At 40.4% G+C, this 21,369-nt stretch overlaps 1 protein-coding gene across 2 annotated transcripts in view; it reads left to right on the top strand.

Moving 5' to 3' along the window:
* The first annotated feature begins 952 nt into the window (after positions 1 to 952).
* Positions 953 to 21,369, top strand: part of si:dkeyp-23e4.3 (rho GTPase-activating protein 7) — a 191,065-nt gene continuing 170,648 nt past the window's right edge. The window contains exon 1 of one of the 2 annotated variants that reach the window (XM_059990530.1): positions 953 to 1,327. In XM_059990530.1, coding sequence (XP_059846513.1) covers positions 1,213 to 1,327 — 115 coding nt within the window. In that variant the 5' untranslated portion in view covers positions 953 to 1,212. The remainder of the gene's footprint in view (positions 1,328 to 21,369) is intronic. The other variant, XM_059990531.1, reaches the window with a different exon arrangement.

Below are 21,369 nucleotides of genomic sequence, written 5' to 3'. Positions count from 1 at the left end.
TTAGTAAGGGCATAAAAAGTTACAAAGAGAAGGTAGGATAATAGGGTTGAGAGAGATAATAAATCAGCTGTGATGGAATGGAGGAGAAACTCGATGGGCCGAATAGCCTAATTCTACTCTTATGTCTTATGGACTTAACAAACCTTTGCTATCATTTTCTTACGCCCAAATGCCAAGCCAGTATAGATCAATCAACTTCCAGGGAAGCAAAGGAATGCTCACCAGTTTAGATCTAACCCTGTATCAGAATTAGATGCAATAGTCTCTACCTGAAGCATTACCCGTACTTTTCCCTCCACAGACGCTGCTTGACCCATTGAATGCTTGCAGCAATCTTTGCTTTTGCTCCAGATTCCAACACTGCTGTCATTTGTGTCTCCTTTGGGTCTAATTTACCAATTTACAGCATTTTGACAATATTTCCAAAGATAAAGAAGAGCAAGATTTTTAAAATAATTTTAAGCTGAAAAGCATAACAAAGTACAAAAGATCCAAAAACTGCATTTTCTCTTTAAATGTCATGTTATCAGAATTGTATTACATCTACTCCAGAAATTATGGTAACTATGAATTCATCTTCAGATTAAAAAAACACTGAAATGGATCAGCTGTGTCAAAAACAGAACTCCTGTCACATATCAATGGATTATATTATGAAAAACTGTTCACGCAGTTTTAAGAGTTATTAAAGCCCTGTGCGTCCAAATGTTTGTCTTGTAACATTTCTTTTCGAATGTCTGACTCTCATTCAAGTGTACAGTGTGGCAGCTGTGATGCACGGCTGTGTTTAGTTGGGAGAGGAGGGGAGGGGGCACCCCAATGGGCTGCTGTTTCCTTTCCAGCCTGGCCTGACCCCAAAGCACTGGAGGGGAGGTTTCTGCAGAAGGGTGTCAGCAGATTACTAACAACTTCTCTCCACATCAGGAAATGGTTTGACCCAGTCTGTTTGTTACAAACTGGCTCTTTTTACTTGCAGGCTGCAGTTCTGCATCTGGTGTCTTTAGTGGAAATTTTTTTTCTCTCTGTCTCTCTCCGTTGTCTCTCTCTTCCCCTTTCTCTCTCTGTCTCTCACTCTCTCTTTCTCTCTCTCTCTCTAAACGTCTAGCTCCTTAATGGAATAGAAACAGTTTTGTGCTTGTATGCGTGTGTGAGTGTGTGTGAATGTGTGTTTATGTGCATGTCTGTGGGATTCAGCAGAGTGACAAGTAGGGAATGGCTCACTACTCCAAATCTCCGTTAAGACGGTCCTTCAGTGAACACATTAAGGATTCCACCAACAAAGCATGGGATATATTCTGGAAAAACACAAGAGAAAAAAGACTTTCAGGTCAGTGCGTCTCACTCTATTTCTACTGATATATTCTTCTGGAAGCATGCTGTTCAGTGCACAACAGTGATATTGATCATATGACTAAGCTGTAATATTTCCAAGGCTCAGCTCACTTCCTAATACCGATACTTAATAACTGGGCAGATTCAGGGAACACAGTAACTTAAGAATAACCGCAGTGCTATGTATTGGTGTAGGTATATAGCTGGAAATTCTCTTGGACTATTACCTGCAAATTAAAATTCTCCATACTATAGATGCGAGATATAATTGCTGGAACATATGTAAGTCATACACTGAAAGCTCTAAGTTCAGTTAACCGTCAAGTAACATGTCTCTGCTTGTATGTTCAACTGTGACATCAATTAATCTGAAACCATCATGAGCAGAAGCTAATGAATAAGCTCATTCTTTATCTAAGAACATAGATAAATGTTCTTACATATTTCTGCACAAAATTAATCCTAAATGTTTAACATCTTTAACCAACTTTTTATGTTTTCCTTCTTCTCTGTCTCCTCCTACAACCAAAATCATCACCTCTGTCTCTGACAACATCAATGAATTTCATTTATTCCAGTGCTCTGAAGTTCTAACCTACCCCTCTCACACACAGATACGTGCATGAGCACTTGTACACACACACACACACACACACACACACACACACACACACACACACACACAAAGTTTGTCAAATTAAAAGACGTTGCCATTACAACTTGCAGTCAAAAATGAGGATTTCACACAGACTGCAATTCAGGAAAAGAAGCACCCCTCTTCTGGGACCCAAGTGTGATTCATTGAGATTCCAGTGAGAAAACAATTCAGGGAGGGTTTTTTTTAACTCACAATCAGGTAAGAGTAAGGCTGTTTTAATTGGTTCCAATGTCTCTAAATTAAAAAACTACTATTTACCCATGATTTGCTCTATAAAAATACTTAATGTAAGTACATCTGTGAGTATTGGATGACTACAAGATCAGGCTTGGTTCTGAAGATCCCTTTTGTCTCAATATATTCCTATTTCCTCCATTTATAAAGAATGCTTGAGTATACTGTGCCTGTAAAATGAATCAATGTATTCAGGAGCGCTGAGGAAAGTGCTATTTATTTTAATCAAATGTGACATATATAAAACTCCTGAGAACCTTTAAGTAGAAACATAGCATGCTCTCATGAAGTTTTGAAGTATACATATAACTAATGAATTGCTAGTAAGATCCTACGTTCAATTTAGCCTTAGGTAACTGAAAAAGGCAGCGTTGATGGATAAGGTGATGAAGAAGGTATATGGGACACTTGTTTTCATTGGCTGTGGCAACGAATATAAGAGCAGAGAAGCTGTGTTATAACTATATAAACCACTGGTTGGGCCACACCTGGGGTGCTGTGTGCACTTGTGTTTGCTACACTATGGTAAGGATGTGATTGTATTGAAAGGAGATTCACTAGGACGTTGCGTAGGTTGTAGCATTTCAATTATAAGGAGAGACTGAATAGGCTGGTTTATTTTCTCTGGACCAGAGGAGGCTGAGGAGTGATTGGAAAATGGTAAATAAATTTATGAGAGGGATAGGCAGGGTAGTGAGTAAAAATCTTTCTCTCATGGTGGAAGTGTCGAAGACAAGAAAGCGTAGGTTAAAGGTGAGAGGTGGGATCTGAGAGGATTTCTTTTTACACAGAGTGGTTGCAGTGTGGAATGTACTGACTGAATTGGTGTTGGGGGCAGATACTCTCACAGCATTTAAGAAGCCTATAGATTAGTGTAGGTGAGTGGCATGGACATGATAGGGCAAAGGCTCTGATTTATGCTGTATGAGGCTATGGCTCCACAATTCTATAACTCTGAAACAGTCTGTGTGCTTGTACAGATCAATATTGTAGTTCGTCCTCCCATAAGACATAGGAGCAGAATTAGGCCATTTGGCCCATTAACTCAGTTCCTCCATTTCATGGTGGCAAATCCATTTCCCTTCAAAGTTCAAGATAAATTCATTATCAAGGTACATATATGCCACCTTTCCACCCCATTCTCCAGCCTTCTCCCCATAACCATTCATGCCCTAACTTATCAAGAATCTATCATCCTCCACCTTAAATGACCTGACCTCCACAGTCACCAGCAGCAACAAATCCCACAGATTCACCACTTTCTAGCTAAATAAATTCCTCCTCATCTCTCTTCTAAAAGGATGAACGCTACTCAGAGATTGTGCCCTCTGGTCCTAGGCTCCCTCCCCCCATAGAAAATATCCTCTCTCCACATTCCCTCTATTTAAATCTTCCAATTTTTGATAGGTTTCAATGAGAAACCTCCTCTTCCTTCTAAATTCCGGTGAGTGCAGATCCAGAACAATCAAATGCTCCTCATATCCAAAATAATTTTCATGAATCTCCTTTGAACCCTCTCCAGTTTCAGCACATCCCTTCCTAGATAAGAGGCTCAAAACTGCTCGCAATACTCAAGTGAGGCCTCACCGGTGCCTGATAAAGACTCAGCTTTACACCCTTGTTTTTATATTTTAGTCATCTGGAAATTAATGCTAACATTGCATTTCCCTTCCTTACCATTGAATCAATATACAAGTTAAACTTCAGTGGGTGCCACATGGGGACTCCCAGACCCCCTTGCACCTCTGATTTTTTTCATTTGCTCCCTGTTTAGAAAATAGACTACACTTTTATTCCTTCTATCAACGTATATGCCATACACTTCCCAACACTGTATTTCATCTACCAATTCTTTGCCCATTCTCCTAATCTGTCCAAATCCTTCCTGCTTCTCCTACACCACCTGCCACTCCACATATCTTCGTATCATCCACAAACCTGGCCACAAAGCCATCAATTCCATCATCAAAATCATTGACATGCAACATGAAAAGAAGCAGTCTCAACACAGACCCCTGCGAAACACCACTAGTCACTGGTAAATAATCTAAAAACGCTCCCCTTCTTACCACTCTTTGTCTCCTGCCAATCAGCCAATGCTCTATCCTGTAATACCATGGACTCTTATCATACTAAGCAGCCTCATGTGCAGCAGCTTGTCCAAGGCCTTCTGAAAATCCAAGTAAACAACATCCACCAATTCTCCTTTGTCTGTCCTGCTTGTTAATTCCTCAAAGAATTCCAACAGATTTGTTAGGCAAGATTCTCCCTTAAGACCTATTTCATTATGTGCCTCCAAGTACCCCACTGGCACGTGGCCAAGTGGTTAAGGCATTCGTCTAGTTATCTGAAGGTTGCTGGTTCGAGCCTTGGCTGAGGCTTGCATGTGTTTCCTTGAGCAAGGCACTTAACCACACATTGCTCTGCGATGACACTGGTGCCAAGCTGTATGGGTCCTAATGCCCTTCCCTTGAACAACATTGGTGGCAACATTGACTTGCAGTTTGGGCAACTGCTGGTCTTCCATAAAAAAAACCTTGTCCATGCTTGTGCCCTGGAAGGTGCAAATCCATGGTCTATCGAGACTAACGGAGGCCTACACTACACCAAGTACCCCAATATGCCATCCTTAAAAATCAACTCCAACATCTTCTCAATCACTGAGGTCAGGCTAACTGGCCTATATTTTGCTTTCTTCCACCACCCTCCCTACTTGAAGAGTGGAGTGACATTTGCAATTTTCCAGTCTACTGGAACCATGCTAGAATCTAGTGATTCTTGAAAGGTCATAACTAATGCCACCACAATCTGTTCAACTACCTCTTTCAGAAACCTGGGGTGTTGCCCATCTAGTCCAGGTGACTTATCTATCCTTCAGTCCCTTCAGCTTCCAAAGCACCTTCATCCTAGTAATAGCAACTACATTCACTTCTGCCCCGGTTCCTTTAACTTAAGCTCTCTGATCAAATCTACTTCATTACACAACACCCAATCCAGAATTGCATTTACCCCATTGAGCTCAACCTTAAGCTGTTCTAAAACACCATCTCATAGGCACCCTACAAATCCTTCTCTTGGGATCCAAAATCAGTGCCAACCTGATTTTCCAAATCAACCTGCATGTTGAAAACCCCCATAACTATCGTAACATTGCCCTTTTGACATGCTGTTTCTACCTTCTATTGTAATTTGTAGATCTCATCTTTGGTATGTTTGGAGGCCTGCATGTAACTCCCACCAGGGTCTCTTTACACTTGCATTTCCTTAACTCTAGCCACAACGATTCTACACCTTCTGATTCTATGTCACCTTTTTCTAAGAATTTCATTTTATTTTTTACCAACAGAACCACACCCACTCCTTCTGCCTACTTGCTCATCCTTTCGATACAATGTGTATCCTTGGATGTTAAGCTCCCAACTTTAATCTTCTTCCAGCAATGATTCAGTGATAACCACTTCTGCCAAAATCTACTTACGCTACAAGATCATCTACCTAATTCTGTATACTGGGTGCATTCAAGTATAACACCCTTTTTGATTTTGGCCTGCTTTTACACTGCAACTCATACTACTGACTGCAATTCTGCCCGATCATCTGCCTGTCCTTCCTGACAGTCTCATTGCTCACTACCTCTGCTTGTAATCCAACAGCTCTATCTTCAGCATTATCACTCAGTTTCCCATTCCCCTGCTGACTTAGCATAAACCTTCCCCAACTGTTCTAGAAAATCTGCCTGCAAGGATATTCTTCCCACTCTGGTTCATGTATAATCCATCCCTGTTGTTCAGGTCATACCTTCCTATGTAAGCATTTTCTTGTCGTCAAATAAATACTGTAAATGTGATGGCCAATTTCAATACAGGAACTTGCACATCTTTGTTTGATAGCATCCCCATGAACTAGGGCTGCTGCCTCCAGGGTTTTTGGGATTATCACCAAATGCAATTTGTTTTCTAAGACTTACTTCATCCTAAAATGGAAATCTATCACCATTCCTATCTTGCTGCTGGGTTAAAATACTGGAACTCCTTACCTAACATCACAGTGTGTGAATAGTCACCCACAGAGATTGCAGTGGGCTAAGAAGCCAGTTCATCAACCCATTCCAAGGACAGTTAGAGATGGGTGATAAATGGCCTCCATCCCGATAAACAATTATCCACCGCTACTCTCTGGCATCTCCCATCTAGCCACTGTTGAATCCATTTTATTACTCCAGCATTAATACCTAATGACTGAACCTTCTTAACTAACCTTCCATGTGGAACTTTGTCAAAGGCTTTGCTGAAGTCCATATAGACTACATCCACGACCTTACCCTCGTCAACATTCCTCGTAACTTCTTCAAAAAATTCAATAAGGTTTGTCAAACAAACCGGTGACTAGCGGGGTGCCTCAGGGATCTGTTTTGGGCCCAATGTTGTTTGTAATATACATAAATGATCTGGATGATGGGGTGGTAAATTGGATTAGTAAGTATGCCGATGATACTAAGGTAGGAGGTGTTGTGGATAATGAGATGGATTTTCAAAGCTTGCAGGGAGATTTATGCCGGTTAGAAGAATGGGCTGAACGTTGGCGGATGGAGTTTAATGCTGAGAAGTGTGAGGTTCTACATTTTGGCAGGAATAATCCAAATAGAACATACAGGGTAAATGGTAGGGCATTGAGGAATGCAGAGGAACAGAGAGATCTAGGAATAACTGTGCATAGTTCCCTGAAAGTGGAGTCTCATGTAGATAGGGTGGTGAAGAGGGCTTTTGGAACACTGGCCTTTATAAATCAAAGCATTGAGTACAGAAGTTGGGATGTAATGCTAAAGTTGTACAAGGCATTGGTAAGGCCAAATTTGGAATATTGTGTGCAGTTCTGGTCACGGAATTATAGGAAAGATATCAATAAATTAGAGAGAGTGCAGAGACGATTTACTAGGATGTTACCTGGGTTTCAGCACTTCAGTTACAGAGAAAGGTTGAACAAGTTAGGTCTCTATTCATTGGAGTGTAGAAGGTTGAGGGGGGATTTGATCGAGGTATTTAAAATTTTGAGAAGGATAGATAGAGTTGACGTGAACAGGCTGTTTCCATTGAGAGTAGGGGAGATTCAAACTAGAGGACATGATTTGAGAGTTAGGAGGCAGAAGTTTAAGGGAAACATGAGGGGGTATTTCTTTACTCAAAGAGTGATAGCTGTGTGGAATGAGCTTCCTGTAGAAGTAGTAGAGGCCAGTTCAGTTGTGGCATTTAAGGTAAAATTGGATAGGTATATGGACAGGAAAGGAGTGGAGGATTATGGGCTGAGTGCGGGTAGGTGGGACTAGGTGAGATTAAGGGTTTGGCACGGACTAGGAGGGCCAAGATGGCCTGTTTCAGTGCTGTGATTGTTATATGGTTATATGGTTATAAACATGACCTTCCACGCACAAATCCATGCTGGCTACTCCTAATCAGATCCCGTCTATCCAGATAATTGTTAATACTATCTCTAAGAATACTTTCCATTAATTTACCCACCACTGATGTCAAACTGACAGGTCTATAATTGCTAGGCTTACTTCTAGACCCCTTTTTAAACAATGGAACCACATGAGCAATACACCAATCCTCCAGCACAATCCCTGTTTCTAATGACATCTTAAAGATCTCTGTCAGAGCTCCTGCTATTTCTACACAAACTTCCCTCAAGATCCTGGCGAATATCCTGTCAGGATCCGGAGATTTATCCACTTTTAAATTTCTTAAAAGCACCAGTACTTCCACCTCTTTAATTGTCATAGGTTCCATAACTTCCTTACTTGTTTCCCACATCTTACACAATTCGATATCCTTCTCCTTAGTGAATACCGAAGAGAAGAAATCGTTCAAAATCTCTCCCATCTCCCTCAGCTCCACACATAGCTGACCACTCTGATTCTCTAAGGGGCCAATTTTATCTCTCACTATCCTCTTGCTTTTAATATAATTGTAGAAACCTTTCAGAAAATGAAAGAACCTATCCTATAATCAGTAAATAAATGAAATAACAATATAATCTCTTTTTGACCATTTATTTGTTGAAGTAATACTGAGCAGAGCACCAAGTATACTACTATAGTACATATTTATTCCTTCATTATCTGTCATGTCATATGACCTGGGTGTTCATGGTCTTGTCCATGATTGGTGTTGCCAGTGTTTTTCTACAGAAGTGGTTTGCCATTTCCATCTTCTGGACAGTGTCTTTACAAGATGGGTGGCCCAACCATTATCAAAACTCTTCAGAGATTGTCTGCCTGCCTTCAGTGGTTGCATAACCAGGACTTGTGATATGCACTGGCTGCTCATACGACCATGGTTTCACATGACCCTGATCAGCAGGAACAAGCAGCTGCCACATCTTGCCCAAGGGTGACCTGCAGGCTACAGGAGGAAGGCCTTACACCTCCTTTGGTGGAGATGTATCTCCACCCCATCACCATATTCTACATATTCTGATGTTACTCTTTTAAATCTGTCACAACAACAAGGCTGGTTGTGGTACACTGAGTACTTCCCTTAATTTCAAGTCAATTGGTGGCATGATCAGTGGAACAATTCACCATTTAGCGAGCCAGCCAGCACTGTCTGTCATTTGGAAGTGGAATCCCTCAGACTTCCTATTCCTCCATTCATCAATCCAGCTCCACCAAGATTTTCCTGGAAATATAACTGATGAACATTAACCATATAATTGTTTGCCTAAGTTACCAGCCAGCAAAGCAAAGTACTTACAGCCATCAACTAAATGAAGGTAGAAGCTGGCTCTAATATTTTTAAAAATTGAAAATATTTTTAAAGCTTTCTGGTCTCCCAGACAACTAACATGGATTGTGAATTGGCAATTTAGACTATGAAGGATTGGACAAGCTAGTTCAGTGTCTCACACAAAAGAAGCTAATTCCAAAAATTTAGCTCTCCTTTAGTTAAACATTATATTGTAAGCTCAGATGATGGGCTCAAACTGATAATAACAATGCATCATCACTTTCGGGCTATAATCTAATGAAAGAAACAGACTATTTATATAAAAAAGCAATCATTATCCAGATGTGAGTTGCATTCTGGTGACTCATTGAAAGCGTTTCTACATACAATATGTACATGTCTGTGTGAGTTCCTGGCTTTAATCTAATTATTGTATTTAAATAATGACATAAAATGTGGAAACAGTGATGAATAAATATATCCTCTTGCTTGACCATCTGAGTTCGTCCAGCAACCTGGGTTTTTTTTTGCCACAGATTCCTACACCTGCTGTCTTTTGTATTGTATCGCTACAAAACTTGGGTCATTCTTGAATTACTGTGCAGTTCTGTGACCACATTATAGGAAGGATGTGCTTGCACTGGAGTGAATGCAGAGGAGATTTACAGAATGGTACCTGTATTGTATTCCAATCATAAAGAGAGACTTTGAAATTTGACAACCTCTTCCAGTTCTTTCCAGTCTGGTTCATCCTTCCATAGTCTCGCAGATCTTCTGAGTTTTGGATTTGACAGTATGATACAGAATATTGAATTCTTTATTGTTTGATCTCAGCTTTTTGTTTGTGTTAATTATAGTTAATTGTTATGCTTGTCCAGATCCTGGTCTGGTAAGGACATGCATCACTTTGGATCTTTAGGGTGAAGATACAGATGATCAAGTCAGTTTGTCATTCATTGATGTTTGTCATGCTAATGTGACGAGATGATAAATGGAAGAAAAAACAAATAATGCATTCAAATCATGTTTGCTGTTGTGTGCTGGGGCAGCAGGCTGAGGGTAGCAGACACCAACAGAATCAACAAACTCATTTGTAAGGCCAGTGATGTTGTTGGGGTGGAACTAGATTCTCTGACGGTGGTGTCTGAAAAGAGGATGCTGTCCAAGTTGCATGCCATCTTGGACAATGACTCCCATCCACTCCATAATGTACTGGTTAGGCACAGGAGTACATTCAGCCAGAGACTCATTCCACCGAGATGTAACACTGAGCAGCATAGGAAGTCATTCCTACCTGTGGCCATCAAACTTTACAACTCCCCCCTCGAAGTGTCAGACACCCTGAGCCAATAGGCTGGTTCTGGACTTATTTCCACTTGGCATGATTAACTTATTATTATTTAATTATTTATGGTTTTAGATTGCTATATTTCTTCACTATTCTTGGTGCAGCTGTAATGAAACCTAATTTCCCTCGGGATCAATGAAGTATGTCTGTCTGTCAAATCGAAATAGAATATCATGACCTAAGTTTTAGAGAGATGATACATAAATCCAGAGTCAAAGAGATACTGCTGGAAAAGCTCAGTGAGTCAAACAGCATCTGTGGAGGCAAAGGGATGTTACAGGTCGAGACCCTGTATCTAGATGGTGCTTGACCACCTCAGCTCCTCCAGCAGTTTGTTTTTTGTTGCTACAGATTCCAGTTCCTGCTATCTCTTGTATATCATCTCTACAAAACTTGCTCGTTCTTGAATTGCTTGTGCAGTTCTGTGGCCACACCGTGGGAAGGATGGACTTGCACTGGAGCAGGTACAGAGAAGGTTCAGAGTGTGATCCCAGCATGAGAGACGTAACAGGCTGCATTTATCCTCATTGTATGGAAGAGGTAGAGCTGGATTCAGTGATGTGCAAAATTATAAGAGAGATAGAGGGTAGATAGTTACAGACGTTTTCTCTCGGTGGCATTATAGAATCAGGTTTATTATCATTGACATATATCATGAAATTTCTTGCTTTGCAACAGCAATACAGCACAATACATAAAAGATTCCATAAGTTGCAATGAGAATTATATAAAAATATAAATAATACAAAAAACAAAATAATGAGGTAGTGCTCATGGTTCACAGATGATTCAAAAATCTGAGGAAGACGCTGTTCCTAAATCAGCTAAATCCTAACTTAGCTTCTGTAGCTCCTCCCTGCTGGTAGTCATCAGAAGGGAGCATGTCTTGGATGGTGAGGGTCCTGAGCAATGGATACCGTCTTCTTGAGGCACCGACTTTTGAAGATGTCTTTGATGGTGAGGAGGCTAGTGCCCATGATGAAAGAAGATGATCCAAAAGATGACAGTATAATTATGTACTGATAGATAGGAGGTTTAGAGGGAATATATGTGGGACTTCTTTCTTCCAACATAACATGTGCTTGGATTCTGGAATACACTTCTTAATGAGGTAGGCAAGGTAAATAACTCTCACAACATTTAAGAAGCATCTAGGTAAGAACTTGAAATGCCTTGGCATGAAGGGCAACAGACTAAGTGCAGAAAATGGGACTAATAGAGAAGTGCATAACAGTTGGCATGGAACTGGTTGTCAAAGAGCTTGCTTTTGTGCTTGGAGACTCAATGATTCTGTCATAGAATATTTCATATGGTGGTTCAAATGAGAGAAAAGTAAAGATGTATAGCGGGAGAAGTCTGGTAGTTTAAAATTTAGAAGGGAGCTGTAAATACAGGGGGATTACAAGAGGGAAACTCTAGATTTGGGGAGGCTATGCCTGAATGTCTTGCCACTAAGGCATGCAAAAAAATTACAGAAATGTTCAAAGGATTTAAGTCCATCCCACTGAGGCACTGGTAGTGAATGACATTAAAATGATGAGCCAGCAAAAACCATGTGAATGGCAGTGATAAGTTTCTGAAAATTAGAAAATGCAGATGTTGGAAATCTGAAATAAAAACAGAACGTGCTGAAGTTGCTCAGTAGGTCTGTGGAAATAAAAACTAAGATATCATTTCAGGCCAAACATCAGATATTTTTCTGGTGTATTTAGTTAGCCCCAATCCTGGAATACAAAACCCCTACTAATTGGTTGTCATAATACCAGTCCTACTCATTTTTCTACAGCAACACAAAATGTGTGTGCTACTTAAAATCTGTATGCTTGAAAAAAAATCTCCCCTATCTAAATAGAAACTAGCAGAAGTTCCAGCAACAGTTTAGCACATTGCCAATTTTTTTAAAATGGCACTTAACTGGTACCATCTTCTGCGAACTATTGCATTCATATTGAAGATTCAACCACACAATGCACACATTGGAACATGATTTGGATGTTAAAATATTATTTTAAACCACAGTTATAACCCAAGTGAGCTGTCTTTAGGGTCATTGAAAAATAATAAATCTCTTCAATTTACGGCAAAACCACATAAACTTGAACCATCCGGCTCACTGCACTGTGGATTTGAGTAAAAGCAGCACATCTGCCAATAAAGTAACTGTGAGTAGTGACTGTTTAAATTAGACATGACAGTTTCATACTGGATAATACACAGTGTGCTGTGTGCTTTAAGGCCATGATACAATAGCAAATCAATATGACATCACAAACCATGAAAGGGAACATTCATCAGTCTCAGCTCAAGATGGAAGCTTATGCCAACCCTCACCACATACACAATTTGTGACAATCATGGGTAGCCACCTATGTCAAGGAAACAATTCCTACTAATGTCAAACATAAAGACTGTTTATAAGCCATTGAGTATTGATGTTTTGCCTCAGAAATTAAAATAATCTGAACTTGGCCCCAATATTTCAACCAGATCATCTTAACTCTTGACTCGCTGTGGCTCAAAATTTTATCTTTGACACAATATCTACAGTTCTGTATAGTAGAAATTTCCAAGGGTTGACAAATCTCTGAGGGAAGAAGTTCCTCGTTGGCAATTCCTTGTCCTGAGAGTATCCTTCCCAGTTACTTCTAGACACTTTCATAGAATCGGCTCTGCCAAGTTACTTTCAGAATCTTAATTGTTTCAATGATATCAACCCAGGAATCAAACAACTGAAACTTTGCTCCACTGCTTCCGAACAAAATACTTCCTTTCTTAAATAACAAGGCCAAAGCTGTATACAGTCTCACCAATGTTCTTGTATAGTTTTACTAAGACTTCCTTATTCTTGTTCTCTATCCCCATGCTGGTTAGGCTGACAATGTATTTATCTTTCTGATTATTTGCTGAACCCTCTTGCTAACTGTATGTGTTTTTCTATCTGTGTGTGTGCCTCTGAACATTTTGACCCAAAGTTGCAGTTGTTAGTACTGCTGCCTCACAGCACAAATTAACCAGTTTTGATGCTAACCTTGTGTGTCGTTTGCGTGGAGTTTTCAAGTTCTCCTTGTGACTGGGTTGTTCTCGGCAAGCTGCTCTAATTTCATACATCCTTATGAACTGCTGGTTGATTGACTACAGTAAATTGTCCCTTATTGTAGATGAATGGCAAAAGATATCAAAGGATAACTGACCTGGCTCCTGCCATTCAAAAAACACACAAATAGGGAAGGGCTACAGGGAAACAGGGAGGAAATGGCACTACTGGAATTGATGTTTAAGGAATTAGCATGGATTTGATGGGCCACATCGCCTCTTTCTATATTGCAATTCCAGTCATTGATATTTCTCATGCCACTTAAATAATAGAATACAATTTTAATCTTCATACCAAGATTGATAACTTCATATTTCTGCTCATTATACTTAATCACTCTTTTTGTACAATCACTTATCCATTTACATCTCCTTGTGTTCTCTTCACAAATTGCTTTCCCATTTCATTTTGTGACATCATCACCTTCACCTAAACACTATAGATTAAAAGTAGCTAATGCCCAATCCCTGATTCCTAAGGCATACTACTGGCTATATTTTACCAATATGTTTATCCCTCATTGTTGTTTTCTGTTTGTTAACCAGTTTGACTGCATAACCCCATCACTAATCTTTAACGAAGCAAGATTAATACCTTTTGGAAATCCACACTATTTATATCTACTGACTGCCTTCTATCCATCCTGCTGGCTGATCGTTAAAGAACCATAAAACACTACAGCACAGTACAGGCCCTTCAACCCTCCATGTTGTGCCGACCCATATATTCCTTAAAAAAAAGTACTAAGCCCGCACTACCCCAGAACCTTCCATTTTTCTTTCATCCCTGTGCCTATCCAAGAGGCTCTTAAATACCTCTAATATTTTAGCCTCCACCACCATCCCTGGCAAGTCAATCCAGGCACTCACAACCCTCTGTGTAAAAAACTTACCCTTGATGTCTCCCCTAAACTTCCCTCCCATAATTTTGTATATATTCCCTCTGGTGTTTGCTATTGGTGCCCTAGAAACAGGTACTGACTATCCACCCTATCTATGCCTCTCATAATCTTGTAGACCTCTATCAAGTCCCCTCTCATTCTTCTACGCTCCAAAGAGAAAAGTCCCAGCTCTGCTAACCTTGCTTCATATGACTTGTTCTCCAATCCAGGCAACATTCTGGTAAATCTCCTCTGTACCCTCTCCATAGCTTCCACATCTTCATTAAAGAACTTTAATACACCTAATGAACAAAATTTCCTTTCATAAACCAGCTTGTTTCAGACCATAAATACGTTTCTTCTTCTGTCTTATTGATCACTCCATCTTTGAAATTTTCCCTTACTTCACCTGGTTTCAATAGATTATCTTCACCAGTCATTGGAATTGTAAATTTTACTCCTGATCCCAGAAGATGTAGGAAGTGTGTTGCCCTTCAGTTCCAGAGGGATATGGTGAAACAAGTAAATGCACATTGACTGTGAAGGGACATTCACACATTGTGAAGGGAAGCACTTTCAATTCTACACTCTGACATTTCCTGTTCTCATTCTCCTTTGGTATCTCTAAAAGACAATGTACCATCTAATGCTCATGGTGAACAATGCCAATTATGTTTTGGGTACAGAAACGTCTTGGAAAACATTCCAGTGCTGGTCTTCCATGTGATGTACTGAAAGGAGATTGTTTCATTGTCCATTGTTCCATTTAATGACTTTCCTTCCTTTGTGTTGATAAAAATGTCTTTATATAAAATGGCGATTGACAGGCCAATATACATAAGTTAATTGTGCAGAAGCAATACTGTTTTTGGTCAGGCCAGTAATGGCAATAGCATTCATAGTCTTGATCAATATGGAGAAAGTAGTATTTTGTATCTATGCATCTATAAAATAGAAATATGTGCAAACTTCTCATCTAATCCTACACAGTCACATTTTCATCACTCTCTCATGTCAATATCTGCTGTTTTAAGTTCCTGTCTACATTAATAATGCAAAACAATCAAGGCTTTATTACAACCAATGGTTATGCTGTTGCATATTTCTGTGCGTCTCCAAGCTTGTCAGTGTGCAAAAAAAAATGCCTATGTACTATTTCATAGTTGTAAATATGTGGTTAATAAGTAATACTAAATCGCAAGGATAGAGTTTTGGAACGTTGGAGCACAGAAGCAGGCCCTTCGGCCCATCTAGTTCATACTGAGCTGTTATTCAGCCTAATCATATCGACCTGCACCTGGATCATAGCCCTCTATATACCCCTCTCCTCCACGTAAGATTCAAAGATTCAAAGTACATTTATTATCTAAGCGTGTACAGCTCTGAGATTCATCCTCCTACAGGCAGCCACAGCACAGTAAAACTCCACGGAACCCATTCAAAGAAAACATCCATCACTCAACGCGTGTAAAAAGAATAAATTGTGCATGCAGCAAAAAGTGAGTGAACAACACATGGAATATCAAACATCAAACCAGGAGTCCAGGAGTACTTATTCAAATTTATTCTGAAACCGTATCCATCACTTCCACCAGCGGCTCATTCCACGTTCTCACCGCTCTCTAAGTGAATGTATTATTAAACTATGAACTGGATTTTAAAGAATGATTGTGTTCTATGTGTGTGACTTTGACCAACTACCGACTACCCATGTCATGACACCTGAAGGTTATACCTGGTCTCAGCTCTCTGTCCACTGTTGTTTTAGATTAACCAGTGAATCTAAGTTTTTACTTTCTGGATAAAGAAATATTTAATATTATAAACTGCCAGCAAATGTCAGTATTGTTTCTGCATTTCTTTAAATTCCCACAATCTTTCAACAGCTGCTCTGTTTAGAAATTGTTTGCCAACAATAACAGGACAAGTATGTAACTTTCTCATTTGTTCAGTCAGTGTTTTTAATTTGTTTCCCACATTGATAAAATGAGGAAAAACTAAGAAGTTCTGTAAATCTAAAAAAAATCTTAAAAAACATATTGCTGGACCCTAAAGCAGTCTAACTGAGACCAATGACAAGATAGGTTTCCAAAATGTTGGTAACTCTGAGATATTGTGAAATATAAATAAGAAAGCATTGAATGAAATTCTTCACCTTTCTTGCTATCTCTAGTATTTCTTCAGAACTTGGTCAGGGATGTAGGCCACAGTCCTTCTTTTCATATCTACTGATGGTTCTATTGTCGATTTTCAGATGAAAGAGCAGGTGGTCAAGTTGAGTTGGAGGATATGAGAGTGTTGATGAAGGTAACATTTCAACAAATGGGAATTCAGCTCTTGTCTTCTCAGGGGTGTTCTGCTGCAAAAAGGATTTGTAGAAAACTTCCTGTGCAGTTTTGAACTCCAGTGTGTTGGCTTTTATAAAGCAAATAGAAGTCCACTCCAACCATTTCCAGATGGCTGGGACTCTCCCATAGTTAAAAACAGACAGGCAGGAAGTGGCGGACGTAGTGGGAGTGAGAAACAGTATTCCTTGCTCTTGATAGAGGTTCTCAGCCTGAAACATCGACTGTTTATTTCACCACATAGATGTTGAGTTCCTCCTGCATTTGTGTCTATTATCCCCTGCTCAGCATTTGTTTCAATATTTTTATTCCTAAATTGAACAGGAGAGTGTAACCGTTTTCAATACCTGTTTAATAATAGAAGAAATCTTTCTTAAAACACTGAAGAAAGCCTTTGTGGAAATTCACATAAAGCTGAATTGCAGTAAACCTTGTCCAATGTGGCTTAGTTGATCATTTAGATAAAGAATTGAAGACATTCAGCACTGCCATTGGAGAAGGTCCTATCCCTCAAGTCCCCTTTCCTGCCTGAACCAGAGTACTTTATCAGACCCAGCCTTGAATATGCCCAGCTTCTGGAATTGTAAGTGTAACCATTTTTCTTCCACAGGGAAAAGTTATGATCAGCTTGTAAAGGATGTGTTAGAAGGAAAGACAATCAGGGCTTTCAAAGGTGAAAGTAATTTGCAAGCATTTGTGAGCAAATGTATGGGAAAGATGGTACCAGGACAGAATCTTTGGACTGAATGCCTTCTTTAGGGTTATAGCAATTCTCTTCAGTGATTCCAAAGGAATTTTGCCTCATGTCAGTCCAAAATGTCCAATGGTTAATAGGGAGCTAATATTTCAGGCCCTATGCGCTTTAGTATAAGGAAATGGTTTCTCAGTCTCCAGCCATTCACTCTCTTTCAGAATTAAGAATAATAAAACATAAGTAAGATCAGAATTTTTTAAAAATACACAAAATTCGGCTATTAAACAACCCACCAGTACTCAGAGGGATAAGTTTAATAATTCTCTCCAGAATTCTACAGGATCATTAAAGTTGCCAGGTCATGCTTTCACCATAACTTTTTAATATTCGAGGCATGTCATAGCTGGCAGATAGTAATGTTGGACAACTGGGCATCATTGTTTTAAAGCTGCAGGAAATTTATTCAGCATTTGGCAATGAGAATAGTCAATTTTCATCACAACCTTTCACTGGTTTGGTAAACATTACCCATATATTTTACCATGTTTCACCAGCAACCTATCTGCAGTTAGAAAAAAAGAGAACTTTATTGTCATTGCTCAAGACAAGATTGTGTTACTATGCCAATCTGTGAAAAACAGATATTTATAATGTATGCAATATGGCTTAATTTTTTTTAACGCAGCAGGATCCTCTTTTGAGTCAGTATGGGTGGAAGTCAGGAACAGGAAGGGAGCAGTTACTCTACTGGGGGTATTTATAAGCCCCCTGCTAGCAGCAGAGATACCGAGGAGCAGATTGGGAGGCAGATTTTGGAAAGGTGCAAAAATAACAGGGTTGTTATCATGGGTGACTTTAACTTCCCTAATATTGATTGGCATTTGGTTAGTTCCAAGGGTTTAGACAGGGCAGAGTTTGTTAAGTGTGTCCAGGATGGATTCCTGTCACAGTATGTTGACAGACCGACTAGGGGGAATGCCATACTAGATCTAGTATTAGGTAACGAACTGGGTCAGGTCACAGATCGGTCAGTGGGTGAGCATCTGGGGGACAGTGATCACCGCTCCCTGACCTTTAGCATTATCATGGAAAAAGATAGAATCAGAGAGGATAGAAAAATTTTTAATTGGGGAAGGGTAAATTATGAGGCTATAAGGCTAGAACTTGCGGGTGTGAATTGGGATGATGTTTTTGCAGGGAAGTGTACTATGGACATGTGGTCGATGTTTAAGGATCTCTTGCAGGATGTTAGGGATAAATTTGTCCTGGTGAGGAAAATAAAGAAAGGTAGGGTGAAGGAACAAGTGAAGTGGAAAATCTAGTCAGGTGGAAGAAGACAGCATACAGGAGGTTTAGGAAGCAAGGATCAGATGGGTCTATTGAGGAATATAGGGTAGCAAGAAAGGAGCTAAAGAAGGGGCTGAGAAGAGCAAGAAGGAGGCATGAGAAGGCCTTGGCAAGTAGGGTAAAGGAAAACCCCAAGGCATTCTTCAATTATGTGAAGAACAAAAGGATGACAGGAGTGAAGGTAGGGCCAATTAGAGATAAAAGTGGGAAGATATGCCTGGAGGCTGTGGAAGTGAGCGAGGTCCTCAATGAATACTTCTCTTCGGTATTCACCACTGAGAGGGAACTTGATGATGATGAGGACAATATGAGTGAGTTGATGTTCTGGAGCATGTTGATATTAAGGGAGAGGAGGTGTTGGAGTTGTTAAAATACATTAGGACGGATAAGTCCCCAGGGCCCGATGGAATATTCCCCAGGCTGCTCCATGAGGCAAAGGAAGAGATTGCTGAACCTCTGGCTAGGATCTTTATGTTCTCATTGTCCACGGGAATGGCACCGGAGGATTGGAGGGAGGCGAATGTTGTCCCTTTGTTCAAAAAAGGTAGTAGGGATAGTCCAGGTAATTATAGACCAGTGATTCTTACGTCTGTGGTGGGAAAGCTGTTGGAAAAGATTCTTAGAGATAGGATCTATGGGCATTTAGAGAATCATGGTCTGATCAGGGACAGTCAGCATGGTTTTGTGAAGGGCAGATCATGCCTAACAAGCCTGATAGAGTTCTTTGAGGAGGTGACCAGGCATATAGATGAGGGTAGTGCAGTGGATGTGATCTACATGGATTTTAGCAAGGCATTTGACAAGGTACCTCACGGTAGGCTTATTCAGAAAGTCAGAAGGCATGGGATCCAGGGAAGTTTGGCTAGATAGATTCAGAATTTGCTTGCCTGCAGAAACCAGAGGGTCATGGTGGAGGGAGTACATTCATATTGGAAGGTTATGACTAGTGGTGTCCCACAAGAATCTGTTCTGGAACCTCTACTTTTTGTGATTTTTATTAACGACCTGGATGTGGGGTTAGAAGGGTGGGTTGGCAAGTTTGCAGACGATACAAAGGTTGGTGGTGTTGTAGATAGTGTAGAGGATTGTCAAAGATTGCTGAGAGATATTGATAGGATGCAGAAGTGGGCTGAGAAGTGGCAGATGGAGTTCAACCTGGAGAAGTGTGAGGTGGTACACTTTGGAATGACATACTCCAAGGCAGAGTATAAAGTAACTGGCAGGATACTTGGTAGTGTGGAGGAGCAGAGGGATCTGGGGGTATATGTCCACAGATCCCTGAAAGTTGCCTCACAGGTAGATAGGGTAGTTAAGAAAGCTTATGGGGTGTTAGCTTTCATAAGTTGAGGGATAGAGTTTAAGAGACGCGATGTAATGATGCAACTCTATAAAACTCTAGTTAGGCCACACTTAGAGTACTGTGTCCAGTTCTGTTCGCCTCAGTATAGGAAGGATGTGGAAGCATTGGAAAGGGTACAGAGGAGATTTACCAGGATGCTGCCTGGTTTAGAGAGTATGGATTATGATCAGAGATTAAGGGAGTTAGGGCTTTATACTTTGGAGTGAAGGAGGATAAGAGGAGACATGATAGAGGTGTACAAGATATTAAGAGGAATAGACAGAGTGGACAACCAGCGCCTCTTCCCCAGGGCACCACTGCTCAATACAAGAGGACATGGCTTTAAGGTAAGGGGAGGGAAGTTCAAGGGGGATATTAGAGGAAGGGTTTTCACTCAGAGAGTGGTTGGTGCGTGGAATGCACTGCCTGAGTCAGTGGTGGAGGCAGATACACTAGTGAAGTTTAAGAGACTACTAGACAGGTATATGGAGGAATTTAAGGTAGGGGGTTATATGTGAGGCAGGGTTTGAGGGTCGGCACAACATTGTGGGCTGAGGTGCCTGTACTGTGCTGTACTGTTCTATGTTCTATGCCTCGGTAGTCCATAACACTCAAAGGACATTAGCAAGCCAGGGTGTCAGTTGTACAACAGCCCTTGGGAAGAAGCTGTCTTTCAGTCTTATAAGATGTTTCTGTATCTCCTACAAGATGGCAGAGATTGAACAGACCGTGTCTAGGATGGGATGGGTCTTTAGTGATGTTATGAGCGTGCCATAGGTATCAAGAGTTATAGATTGTCTCCAGGTCCGGAGTGGAGTCCCAAGGATGCGCTGAGCCATTCTAATCACTCCTTGGAGTACTTTATGATCTGTCTTGCTACTTTTAGAGTATCACACTGTCATTCCGTATGTCAGTATTCACTCTACTGCACATCAATAAAAGTTAGTCAGCAATATTTGGGGCAAATTATCTTTCTTTAAGCACTTCAGGTAGTATAGTCGCTGTTGTGCTTTCCCTACTATCGGGGTTGTGTTGACAGACCAAGAGAGCTCCTCAGTGATGTTCATCTCCAAAAGCATAAAACTGGAGACACTTTCCACTACCTCACTATTTAGGAGTAGTGGAGCTTGTTTGGGACCTCTTGCCTACATGAAGGCAATTATCATTTCTTTTATGTTCTTGATGTTGAAAGATAGTTTGTGATTCATGCACCAATCAGACAGTTTCAGCACCTCCTCTCTAAATGCAGATTCATTACTCTTTGTGATCAGGCCAATCACAGTTCAGCATAATGGAGTCCTGATGAGGCGTCTCGACCTGAAATATAACCATATAACATATAACAATCACAGCACGGAAACAGGCCATCTCAG

The sequence above is a fragment of the Hypanus sabinus genome, chromosome 15 (assembly GCF_030144855.1).
Source record: "Hypanus sabinus isolate sHypSab1 chromosome 15, sHypSab1.hap1, whole genome shotgun sequence".
In the NCBI taxonomy this organism is placed as follows: domain Eukaryota; kingdom Metazoa; phylum Chordata; class Chondrichthyes; order Myliobatiformes; family Dasyatidae; genus Hypanus; species Hypanus sabinus.
Note: the sequence above shows the minus strand (reverse complement) of the source record. Positions and strands in the feature narration are given on the sequence as shown.